Below are 13097 nucleotides of genomic sequence, written 5' to 3'. Positions count from 1 at the left end.
CATATCTGTCTTACCACAAAAATCTGATCTACACAACCCCTATCTGTCCTAAACCCACACTGTTCCTCACCAGTTACTCCCTGTTCCTCTCCTAATCCTCTCAATCAAGACCCTCCCATAAGCCTTCCCAACTACACTCAACAAGCTGATCCCTCTGTAACTACTACACTTACACTTGTCCCCCTTTCCCTTGTAAAGTGGAACTATACAGGCACTCCTCCAATCCTCCGGCACTCTACCCTCTCTTAAACATTAAATGACCTCACCAGCCAGTCCATCATAACTATACCTCCTTTCTTCAGACATTCTGCATGGCATCCATCCAGACCAGGTGCCTTACCTGCTCTCATCATCTTAACAGCTACTTTCACTTCATCCTTCCCTATTTCTCCTCCATTTTCCTCATTCATCACTCTCATTTTCTTAGCGCTTCCCACAGCAACTACTTTTCCCTACCTATCCTCCTTCACATTTAGCAACTCCCTAAAATACTCTGCCCACCTTCTTCTCACTGCCTCCTCTTCCATTATCATCTCTCCATCTGCACCTTTTACCTTTTCTTCTCTACTTGATTTGCCTCCTCTTTCTCTTTTAATTTCCTTCCAAATTTTTTTTTTATTGCTTTCAAAATTTTCTGTCATACTCTTACCCCATTTCACATCTGCTCTCCTCTTTGCTTCCTTTATCTTATGCTTAACTTCCCTTCTCTTTACTTTGTACCTCTCATACAATTCCCTCATCCTAATTTGTAGCCAATCTATGAATGCCTGCTTCTTCTCTTCTACACATTTCTTTGTTTCCTCATCCCACCACTCACTACCCTTCCTTCTATTTCCTCCCGTCCTCCTTGTTCCACACACCATCTTTGCACTCCTTGTGACTCCCTCCTTGAACCATCCCCATTCCTCCTCCACTCCTAGCTCTACTCTATCCTTCACTCCCTCCCACTCCTCTTTCAGCTTCTTATACTCATTCTCCTTTTTTTTTTTTTTTCTCATTTAATCAGTTCACTCTAAGTACCTATCTACCTTCTGCCCTTTTCCTCTTTCTCCACCTATTTTCCACTCTCAATTTACCTTCCACCAGAAAATGATCTGATATTCCCCCACTTTCTCCCCTTAGAACATGTACATCCTTAACTCTTCGTACCATACTACTGGTCACCACTATAGTCCATTAACGCTCTATCTGCCACCCTTCCATCCACCACCCTCTCCCATGTGTACTTATGCTTGACTTTCTTCCTAAACACTGTATTTGCTATTATCAATCTCTTCCAAGGCACATCTCCACCATCAATTCTCCACTACAATTTATACCTGGAACTCCATACTTCCCAATCACTCCATCTATTAGTTCATTTCCTACCCTAGCATTAAGGTCTTCCAATACAACTACATTGACATTTCTCTCTAATCCCTCCATGCACTCATTTATTTCTACCCAAAAAGCCTCCCTTTCCTCTATGCTCTTCTCTACCAGGTCCATACGCACTTACAAAAACCCACATCTCCCTTCCCAGCTTCACCTTCATCCACATCAACCTTGATGAAACCTCCTTCCACTCCACTACCCACTTACTTATCTTTTCACTTACTAGTATAGCCACCCCTTCTCTCCCTCATCCCCTCTTCACTCCTGAGTACCCCCCAGCTACACTCCCAAACTCACAGTTGAGGAGGGGAGGAGGAGAACAGGGGTTGAAAGGGAACTGGGAGATAGGGTTGATGAAAGAGTATAAGGATGGTTTGGACACATGCAAAGAATGAGTGAAGAAAGATTATTAAGAGAAGTGTGGAAGGCAGAGGTGGAAGGAGTGAATATGAGGGGGCGTCCTAGGATGAGATGGATGGATGGGGTGAAAGGGGCTTTACAAAAGAGAGGAATGTCTGTAGAGGAAGGACGGGAGAGGACAGAAGATAGGGGTGAATGGAGAAGGGTTGTGTATAGATGAGGCTGTGATGCATGAGGGGGAGTGGGTTGAGGATGGGGGGTGAGGAAGTATGTATGAGAAAAAACTTGATGCAGCCCGAAGGGATTTCTCCCCATCTTCTCCTTTTCTGCATGAGGGGACAGAGAGTGGGGGTCACCGAATTTATGAAGTGGCCTTGCTGTGGATGTGCTATGTCTTGCGACACTAATTCTGACCCAGGGCAGTGGACAGGATGCAGGGATGACCCGTCATCCAGTAGGTGCCAAGATAGGAAGGAGGGTGGAGGGGAGTGGAATATAGTAAAAGCTCTTTTATCCGTTATTCTCGTATCCGGCTCCTTCTTATAATCGGCATATTATTCATGAGGAAAACAATTTTGTATAAAAATGTAAAAATTAAAAAAAATAAAATTTAAAACTCCCGCCGCCGCCAGACGTAGCGCGCATCTTTCCCGCCATCTGCCACAAATCCCGCCGCTCCGTCAGGCCCAGTGCCCACTGTAATAAGACGCCTGATGTTAAGCGTCCGACTGTCTATTAGCCACTCTCTCAACACACAAACACATACCGACAGCAAAGGAAGGCAGTGTTGGCTGAGTTGAAGGAGATGCGTGGTAGTACTAAGCTTATTGTCACTGATGAAGCTCTTCAGGAGTGGATGGAGGTCGACAATGACGAAGCTATCACCCCCACACTAACTGACGACGAAATCATTCAGGCAGTGATTGAGGAGAAGCATGGTAAGGAAACAGAGGCTGATAGTGAAGAGGAAGATGACCCAGAGCCAAGAGTAACGTGGAAGGATGCCGCTAAAAGATTGGCAACATTTATCAAGTTTGCGGAGCAGTGCAACTACATGGGGACTCACGACGTGATGTCTCTTCACTGTCTTCAAAATGAGTTTTTAATGCAGAGAGACAAATATTCTAAACAAAGAAACATACGTGATTTCATAAAAATGAATAAAGATAAATAAATCTGAATATACTGGTAAATAAATAAACAACAAAAGTGAAGCCATTGAATGAATTTTATTTAAGTACTCTATGAATAAAAGCAATAAATGTATTTTTTAAATATTCCTTCTCGTAACTGGGATTTCCCCTTTCCGGCACATCTTTGGTCCCACTCGTGCCGGTTAAAAGAGCTTATACTGTATATGGGAAATGAAATGGGTGGGAGTGAATTCTATGCCTTTTTCTTTTTGGCTACCCCCCGTGTAAGGGGGAAAAAGCCATAGGTATATGTATGTATGTATTTATTTACTTGTTTTTTATTAATCTATTTTTATATATACTTGGGTAGGCTACAAGATAACCCTCTGTCAAACAAGAAATGTGTTTAGATGTAGTGTATAGTACTGCTATAAATTTTCTAGATCATAATGTAATTCATGTACTCTTCTTTCAGGATTGCAATATAAACAAACTTGGCCAGTGCGATGAACATGAGATGTGTTCGTCTAGTGATAAGGGCTCCAAGTGTGTGTGTCAAATAGAATACAAACGCAATCCAAACACCGGCAAGTGTGAACAGAAATCTCCTCCTGCCCCACCACCACCACCACCAGAACCAGGTTTCTTTTTTCAACTCTTAATATATCAGAATACATGATTATTTGATTATTCTTAGATTATAGATTCCTATAAGTGTTTTCTTTCCAGCACTGACTGAAATACACACACACACACACACACACAATGATATGAAGACGGGACACCATGAGCATAGCTCCCCTTCCCGTAAAATACAACTAGGTAAATACACACACACACACACACGACAGTCGAAGTGACAGCGAAGTTTGGAACTCCAGAAAAACTTAAATTTTTGTGCATCTCAACAATGAGGGAGTACCTGTGTTGTATTAGTAGGGAAGGTGAAAGCTTGTGGTGTAGTGGGAAGGTGAAGAAAAAGGAGAAGAGGAGGGATTACTGAGGAAAATGGAAGGAAATGAGGAAGGGGACGAATGGGCCCCAAAAGTCAGAAGGAATGTCAACAAGAGATGCGCAGACGACACAGGTGAAGATGAAGGGATTAGTAAAAATGTGAAAATTAGAAATATGGGTAAGAGCAGTGCAATAGAAGGTGAAGATAATTATTTCTATGGATTTAATGAGGGAGGAGATGACAACCTTCCCCAATTAACAAGTCTAGAGGAAAAACTAGCAAAAACGAATGAACAATAGGAGGTTAGGTTCAGTCAACTCGCACTAATTACACACAGAGTTGATAAATTGGAAGAGCTAAACAAGGAGAATCAAATAGAAGAATTAAAAAGACAGTTAACAGAAGTAAAGTATGAGAATGAGGAATTAAAGAAGAAAGATAAAGAGAATAAAGAGTCCATAAAAAAAGAGGTAAGTGGCTGGAAAAAGGTTCAGGAAAATAGCAAAATTGAATTCAGATATATAGTGAAACAACAAATGAAGGAACACACTAAGGACACAGTTATTAAAGTGATGAGAGAGAAGGAGAATATAGTAAGAGACTTAGCAGATAAAAAGAAATGTATAATTATGTTAGGAATGGAAGAGAAACATAATCCAAATAGGACTACAAGAGTAAGAGAGGAGAAAGAAAGAGTGAACAGGGTACTAAGAATATATCAAGAAGGTGAACAGGAAATAGGGAAAGAAATTGAAGAAATATATAGACTTGGGAAATACAATGTAGACAAGACCAGACCAATTAAGGTTAAATTCAGGTCACAAACAACAGCAGAGAATGTCTTATCAAAAACAGGAAAACTAGCAGAAAGTGATCAGTACAAACAGGTATGGATAAAAAAGATTAATTAAGAGGAAAGAGAGGAAGAGAAAACAAAAAGAATTGAAGCTAGGGGAAAAAAACAAGAACGGAACAGTCAAAGAGAAATTCTATTGGAGAGTAGTGGATATTAAAGTGAGGAAATGGTTCATAGTAGAGAAAAATGGAAGGGAAACAGAAAATAGGATGGAGGTAACAGAAAATTAATAGTGTCTTTCACAAATATAGATGGCTTAATAACAGGGTTGAACGAACTGAATGATTACCTGAAGGAAAAATATCCGGACATAATGGGAATTGTAGAGACAAATTTGAAAGGTCCATTACCACCCAACAGTGTAGGACATGGTGCATATAATTATTGGATTAGAAACAGGGAAGTAAAACAAGGGGGTGGAGTTATGTTCCTTACTAAGGATATAAATGTGAGGAATGTTACATATGGAAAGAATAGAGTGGAAATGATTATGATGGAAATAGAGGACAGGGACAAGAAGAGCAGGAATTTTGTGGTAAATTATGTGCCTCCTAAAATGGCTTCGTGGAAAGAGAGAGAACACAAAAATATGTTAGAAGACATAAGGATAACACTAAGTAAGATAATGGAAGATGGAGGAAGAATAGTTATAATGTGTGACTTTAATTGTAAAGAAATCTGCTGGAAAGAGATGACAGTGAAGGGTGGAGATGACCTATGGGGAAATGTACTACTTGATATGATTATAGAACATACAATGACATAATGAATACAAGAGAATACTAGGTATAGAAATGAAGAACCATTGAGACTGGACCTAATAATCACATCAGAACCTGAAATAGTGAACAAGATTGAATATAAGACATCAATAAGTAAAAGTGACCACATATTAGTTGAACTGGAATTAAATTAGGAAAATACATGGGAAAAAACAAACAATATAGAAAGGGAAGATTGATGTTTGGATTTTTTTTTTTTTTTTTTTTTATAAGATAAGAAAATTCTTTAAAAAAAAATGGACTGGGAAAGGATACACAAGGAGGAAACAACAGTAGAAGAGAAAAGGAATATTTTGACAAAAATTTATAAAGGAGTGGAAAAGTATGTTCCAAGACAAAAACAAGAAAAAGGATATGTAAAGTGTTGGTACAACAAAAGATGTAGCAAATTAAAAGACAAAAGTGATAAAGCTTGGATAAAATGGAAGAAAGACAAAAGACCTGAAAATGGAAAATATTTACTAGTTATAGAAATCAATATGTACAAGTGCACAGAGAAGAAAAGAGAAAATATGAAAAGGATGTCATAGAAAAATGTAAAGATCAACCAAAACTATTATATAGATTTGTAAACAACAAACTGAAAAACAAGAATTAGAGAAACTATGACAAGGAGGAGTTGAATACACAGAGGAAATAGAAATGGCAGAAATTAGGAACAAACATTTTAAATCAGTGTTTACGAGGGAGAACATACAACTTAGAGATTTTGAGTGGGATGAGAAAGTCCCCCCATGAAAGAGATAGAAGTAACAAGGAATGAAATAATCACTTGAGTAATCTTGATGTTAGAAAAACACAAGGTCCAGATGAAATGGCAAACTGGATTTTGAGAGAATGCAGGAATGAACTAACAGACAAAATACATAGTCTAATAAGCAGTTCAATGAAAGAAGGAAAAGTACCAGAAGATTGGAAAAGAGCAAATATAGTACCAATATATAAGGGGGGAAACAAGGAAGACCCTACAAACTATAGACCAGTCTCTCTTACAAGTATGGTAGCTAAAATTTGTGAATGAATTATCAAAATTAGGTGGGTAAGGGATTTAGAAAAAACAATGTACTAAATCCAAGGCAATTTGGATTTAGACAAGGAAGATCATGTGTCACAAACTTGATGTGTTTCTATTCAAGACTGATAGATGTAATACAAGAAAGAGATGGATGGGCTGATTGTGCATTTCTAGACCAGAAAAAAGCTTTTAATAAGGTGCCATATAAGAAATTGCTAAAGAAACTAGAAACTGCAGGAGGAATATAGGGCAAACTGCTGAAGTGGATGGAAGACTTCTTGCATGAAAGAAAAATGAGAGTGGTGATAAGAGACAAACATTCTAATTGGGGTGAAGTGATTAGTGGAGTTCCACAAGGACAATTTTGGCCCCAATAATGTTTGCTATATATATTAATGATATGGATAAAGGAATTGAAAGTTATATGAGCTACTTTGCGAACGATGCAAAATTGTTGAAAAAAGTGAACACTGTAGGAGATTGTGAGTCGCTGCAGAGTGATCTCAATAAAGTATGGGAATGGAGTAGGAAGTGCGAGATGTAATTCAATATTAAGAAGTGTAGTATAATGGAATTTGGAAGAAGCAAAAAAAAGAATATTGGGATCATATAGATTGGGAGAGGAAGAAATTAAAAAAGGGGAAAATGAGAAGGACCTGGGAGTTATTATTGTGAATAATATGTCCCCTGAGAAACATTTAAACAAAATTTTTGGAGAAACTTATAATTTAATAAGAACAATCAAAGTGGCATTTACATACCTGGACAAAGAAATAGTGAAGAAAATACTAGTCACTTTGATAAGACCAAGATTGGAATATGCAGCGACGATGTGGTCACCAAGTACGAAAAAAATGTATAATACTTGAAAGAATACAAAGAGCAATTACAAAATTGGCACCAATGATCTCAGATCTATCATATGAGGAGAGACTGACAAAACCTGAGCTACAGACAGAGCTACAGAGAGGAGACTTGATAACTATTTATAGGATCATGAAAGTCATAGAAATTATTGATAGAGAGGATCTAATAAAATGGGATAATAGAGATACAAGAGGACACGGAAAGAAAAAAAGACAATTATAAAAGAGACCTGAAAAAGAACAGCTTTCCCCACAGGATAATAGATGTTTGGAACAAGTTAGATGAAAATGTAGTGTGTGCAAAAACGATACACGAATTTAAAAATGGTCTAGATAAAATGAGATATGAAGACGGGACACCACGAGCATAGCTCCCCTTCCCATAAAATACAACTAGGTAAATGCACACACACTTATGGAAAAGAAGTAAAGAAAGTAAATTCTGAAAGGGACCCAGGAGTAATCATCACTAAAGACATGTTGCCAGATAAACATATAAATGAAATAGTCAGAGAAATAATTTGTTGAGATCAATAAAGGTGGCCTTTAAATACCTGGATAAGGAAATGATCAAGAAAATATTATATACTGATAAAGCCAAAACTGGAATATGCAGCACTGATATGGTCATCTGGTACAAAAAAGAATATAAGAAAATTAGAAAGAATACAAAGAGCAACGACAAAGATGGCCCCAACATTTTCAAACCTGACATATGAACAAAGACTGGCCGAACTGGAATTGCCGACCCTGGAACAAAGAAGAGAACGAGGGAACCTACTAACCATCTACAGAATTATGAAAGGAAAAGAACGCCTTGATAGAGAGGACTTATTAAAGTGGGACAGAGGAAAAACAAGAGGACATGCAATGAAACTCAAAAAGTATAACTACAGAAGAGACCTGAAAAAGAACAGCTTCCCACAAAGTGATAGATATATGGAACAAATTGGATGAAAAAATAGTGTGTGCAAACACAATACAAGAAATTAAGAACAAACTTGATCTTGCGAGATATAAAAAAGGGTCACTACAAGCATAGTTCCCCTTCCCGTATAATACAACTAGGTAAATACACACACACACACACCAACTTTGAAAGATTGAAGAGAAAGAGGTGACATATATGTATATATAGTGTTCAGGTCACTAAAGGGGATAGATTGCATTGATTGAAGAGATCTGATTAAAGATGGGAAGGCTTTAAGAGGTCATGGAAATAAATTAAGAAAGAGCACATGTCAGATGGGTGTGAAGAAATACAGTTTTCCTTATAGATGTATAAATATGTGGAATAACTTAAAAGGTGATATAGCCCAAACTCAAACATTATACAAGTTTAAATCTAAATATGATAAATTGCAGACCAAAGATATAGATTAAGTTGGAATCATACATAAATCTAAGTCAAGGTATGTTAGAAAATTATAGAATAGGAGACAGGAGACAGCAAGTATTGCTCCTTTCCTGTATACTACAGTTAGGTAAGTACTCCCCACTCGTCCCTATCTCCTGCCTTCTCCCTACCTTGCTCAATTATTATATTTAAATTTGAATTTGTGTATCACCCAAACTCGGGCTCCATCACCTTTTAAGCTATTCCAAGTGTCTATATAACTATATGAAAATTTATTTCTTCACATTCTTTAGATATGTGATCTTTCTTAATTTGTTCCCATGATCTCTTAAAGCCCTACCATCCTTAACCCCTTCAATACGGGCCAAAATCTTGCGGGCAGCATTAGCTGCCAGACGTGCGATGTTGCGTCATAATACTCGCATTATAAAAAATAAAGTCATCGCTGTATTAATCGTTTTCTCTTTCACCCGTGAATTTTGATAACCATATGAAATATAATGAAGCCAGTTTACAGAGTATGGGGGTCTCGTTGTTTGCAGACGACACTGCGCTTGTAGCAGGATCAGAGAAGTGATTGAGGAAGTTAGTGACAGAGTTTGGGAGAGTGTGTGAAAGAAGGAAGTTGAAGATAAATGTGGGTAAAAGTAAGGTGGTGAGATGTACAAGGGGTGATAGTGGCAATAGACTGAAAGTGAGTATTAAGGGAGAGAGACTGGAGGAAGTGGATAGTTTTAGATACTTGGGTGTGAATGTGGCTGGAAAGGGAGGAGTGGAGGTGGAGGTAGAGTGTAGATTGAAGGAAGCGAGGGTACAATTGTGGTGAGAAGTTTAACCCCTTCAATACGGGCCAAAATCTTGCGGGCAGCATTAGCTGCCAGACGTACGATGTTGCATCATAATACACGCATTATAAAAAATAAAGTTACCGCTGTATTGCTCATTCACTTTCACCCGTGAATTTTGATAACCATAGAAAATATGATGAAGCCAGTTTACAGAGGATTAGGGTCACGCAGGCACAACTACAATATATATAATCAAGACGCTGGCATCGGCATCCTCGCGTACCCACTTGCTCCTCATGACGCCTACGTAGGCGTCATCGTATCAAAGGGGTTAAGGCACCAGTCGTGTCTCCAGTACCAGTTAGGGAAAAACAAAGTCCTTTTATCCTTGGTATTATACCCATATTACAAACTAGTGGCCTGTAGGCTCTCACTCATCAGTCTGACCCACAGGCAACCACTCTGGTGCATCACAGGTCAAACTGATGATCTGGGATTTGTAATTATGAGGTACCAGGTCTGACTTACAATATAGTTATTGTACATTACATCATTGTCTAAGCCATGGCCGTGAATTACATCTTATTAATAAAGGTGTGTGGTTGTTTGGTGAAATCAGGCATATGCCCTGATCATGTATTAATCATGAGGTCACTGCATGATAGGAAGCTTTCCTGTGTGTGGACATGTGATGGTGTGTGTATTATGGTGATGTGTGGGTGTTGCTTTATGTGGTTACATCATTCAACTTACCTTACCTTACCATCGTGCCATATCCTCTTGGACTTCGGCAACCATGGAGCGCCACCGTTCATGGTCCCTAGTTACTTGTAACATCTGTACTGGTTTGAGTTGTTTTCCCGTCGCCCTCATCAGCCCGTCCATATACTTCTCCCTCTGCTTTCCTCCTGCTCTCCTTCCCTCCACCATTCCCGTCATCACCACCTCTTCCAACCCTTCCTTCCTCAACTACAAACTAAATATAATTAGGACACCTACATCAACATTCTCGTATACCCACTCACACCTCAGGACACCGATGTTGGCATCCTCATATGCTAAAGGTTAAGAAACACAGTACAGTATTCTGTATACTATTGATGCATCAACCTTTGGGACAGCTTAAAAGAAAGAAATAATCCAATCTAATAGCATAAACAAATTTAAGGGTAAGTTTTTTTCTGTAGAGAGAAAAAAAGACAGGACCTCATGAGCATAACCTGTCACATTACCATTGCATAAGTACAGTTAGGTAAATATAACCACCGCATTTATCTCCATAAAGTGCCTGCTGTGTCCATACCAGGGTGGTCTTCTGCAAGAGTGACGAGGGGCAACAGATTGATTGATCGATCCATACCAGAATGAAAGAATTAAATCCATCAATTCAGTGATTTTGTTTGGGCTATCACCATATTCTAATGGTAGCAGGATCCCAGGCTGAAGGGGATCAGGATAAAGTGAGGTTCTCCATGTATTGACACTGCTTACAACTTATTTTTCTTCATAATGTTCCTCAGCCATTTCTGCATTTTTTTTTTTTTTTTTTTTTTTTCCTTTCATCTTATCTTCTCGTATCTAATATTTTTGTATTGTTTTCAGCAACTCAAGATAGCAGTGCTGGCCTTGGTATCGGGATTGGAATTTCCGTCTTCCTGATTGTCATGGGAGCAGTGCTCTTTGTTCTTCACCGCAAGTTTGGACTCTTCTCAGGAATCCCTACTTGCCTCTTCTCAAGCTTGAGTGGCTGGAAAATCTTTGGCAGTAGTAGGGGAAGGTCTTTTGAGGTGGTTGATGATGGTGATGATGATTTCAACCCAATAGTTTGATAATGGGCTGAAGGAGTTGAAAGGTGGTACTTTTATTTAGGGTTCTTTTGTTATGTTTTGTTATTTTATTATCTGTTCTTCTGGATAAGAAGAGATAAAGCGTTTGTGTCATCTATGATAAAGCGTTTGTCATCTATGACTCAGAATGCAAGAGGTGGTAGTTTCATATTGCATATGGCAGGGTGATAGGCATTTGTTATTCTTGATCTGAATTCACCACATTTACCGAACTCGGGGAATTGTGGTCTGCCAGCCATGGTTTTATCAGTGATTGGAAGGACGATAAGTCTACTGATAGGATACATAGTAGTTGTTAGAGAATAAAGAGAACCAAGATGTGATATTTTTAAGGGATTTTAAGGATTCCTGTCTTAAGATCATAAGATGTAAATGGTTAAGCTTTTTGTACATCCATGTGTGTATGAAGTTGCTGCATGTGTTTGTTTTTATACATAGTTGGTGATTATAGATCAGATCATTGCCTTTTGCATTCAATTTTTTTTTTTTTTTTTTTTTTTTTTTCATAGAATATAGTACATGAAGGTCATTGTTATCAATATGATTATTTTTTTGCACCCAATTATAACCTGTCTGCCCTATGTACATAAGAAAGTGGCTTTGTAAGCAGGTGCTGTAGTGAACACACAAATTTTTGCTACAGACTATTATCATTTATTCACTTGGAAAACACATTGCAAACAGGCTTTTACATTGTCACGTAAAAAGAGTCAATGTATGGTATGTTGCCTTCAAGAGTGGTATGCAAATGCCAGGGTATGGTATGGTATGGAATGGAATTGAATGTAAATTTTTAATTTTTCATCTGGCTCAGTCTATCATTCCACTCCATCCCTAGTAACTAGCATTCCATTCTGTGTGTCTTTCATTCCATTTTCCATTCCAGATCAACTTAGTGTTGGTTATATGCATAAAATAGGCACATAAAAACTATTGGTATGGTTTGCAGGATGTAGGTCAGGGTACTGCAAATGCAAATGCAAATTGTCATATTTTATTAAGAAAAAAATAAAGTAAGATAAATCAACCATGATTGGCTCCATAACTACATATATGTATTTATGTTATAAACAAATAACATGCTGGAAACAGAAAAGAAAATTTAATTGCTACAGTGTAATTGCTCCAGTTTGAACAGGAACACCCTCAATCCATTTTCACATGGCACATGTTATCCAACTCTCTGAAGACCACAGCAGTAAACATGGTTGGCACCCAGTGGTTACAAGAAAACCTATTCTCACATGCCTAATTACAGAAGAGATTTGAAAAAAAAAAAAATAGCTTCCCACACAGAGTGATAGATACTTGGAACAAATTAGACAAAGAAACCATGTGTGCAAACACTATTCCAGATTTTAAGAAAAAACTTGATTCTGAAAGATACAAAGACGGGTCACCACGAGCATAGCTCCCTTCCCATATAATGCAACTAGGTAAATACAACTAGGTACTACTAAACATATTTTCAGTATGTATGGAAGGATAGGGAAAAAAATCTATTCCATTCTAAGAATCTTCCATATCATTTCATCCCTAACATATTCCATTTTCTTTACCTAAATTATTTTTTCATTCCACTTCCATATACCAAACCCTGGCAAATGCTTTGGTTAAGTGCATGACACACAGACATTGAAACGTAAGATTCTCAGTGACACCATGCTCTCGTGTACAACAGTTTAATAGAAAATCTCATTTGAATGCTACTACAAGTGCACCTTTCCTCAGTTCCACTGAGAGTACAACCCTATGGACTGGCAC

At 38.1% G+C, this 13097-nt stretch overlaps 1 protein-coding gene across 1 annotated transcript in view; it reads left to right on the top strand.

The window, feature by feature from the left end:
• The window catches only part of LOC143019523 (uncharacterized), a 17536-nt gene extending 5102 nt beyond the window's left edge, over positions 1-12434 (top strand). Inside the window, exons 2-3 of the mRNA XM_076175209.1 lie at positions 3343-3508; positions 11089-12434. Coding sequence (XP_076031324.1) covers positions 3343-3508; positions 11089-11315 — 393 coding nt within the window. The 3' untranslated portion in view covers positions 11316-12434. The remainder of the gene's footprint in view (positions 1-3342; positions 3509-11088) is intronic.
• The last annotated feature ends 663 nt before the right edge of the window (positions 12435-13097 follow it).

Source organism: Oratosquilla oratoria, chromosome 37 (genome assembly GCF_046742065.1).
Source record: "Oratosquilla oratoria isolate Oo_2021 chromosome 37, ASM4674206v1, whole genome shotgun sequence".
Lineage (NCBI taxonomy): Eukaryota > Metazoa > Arthropoda > Malacostraca > Stomatopoda > Squillidae > Oratosquilla > Oratosquilla oratoria.
The sequence above is the reverse complement of the archived record's forward strand: the minus strand, read 5'-3'. Positions and strand labels throughout refer to the sequence as shown.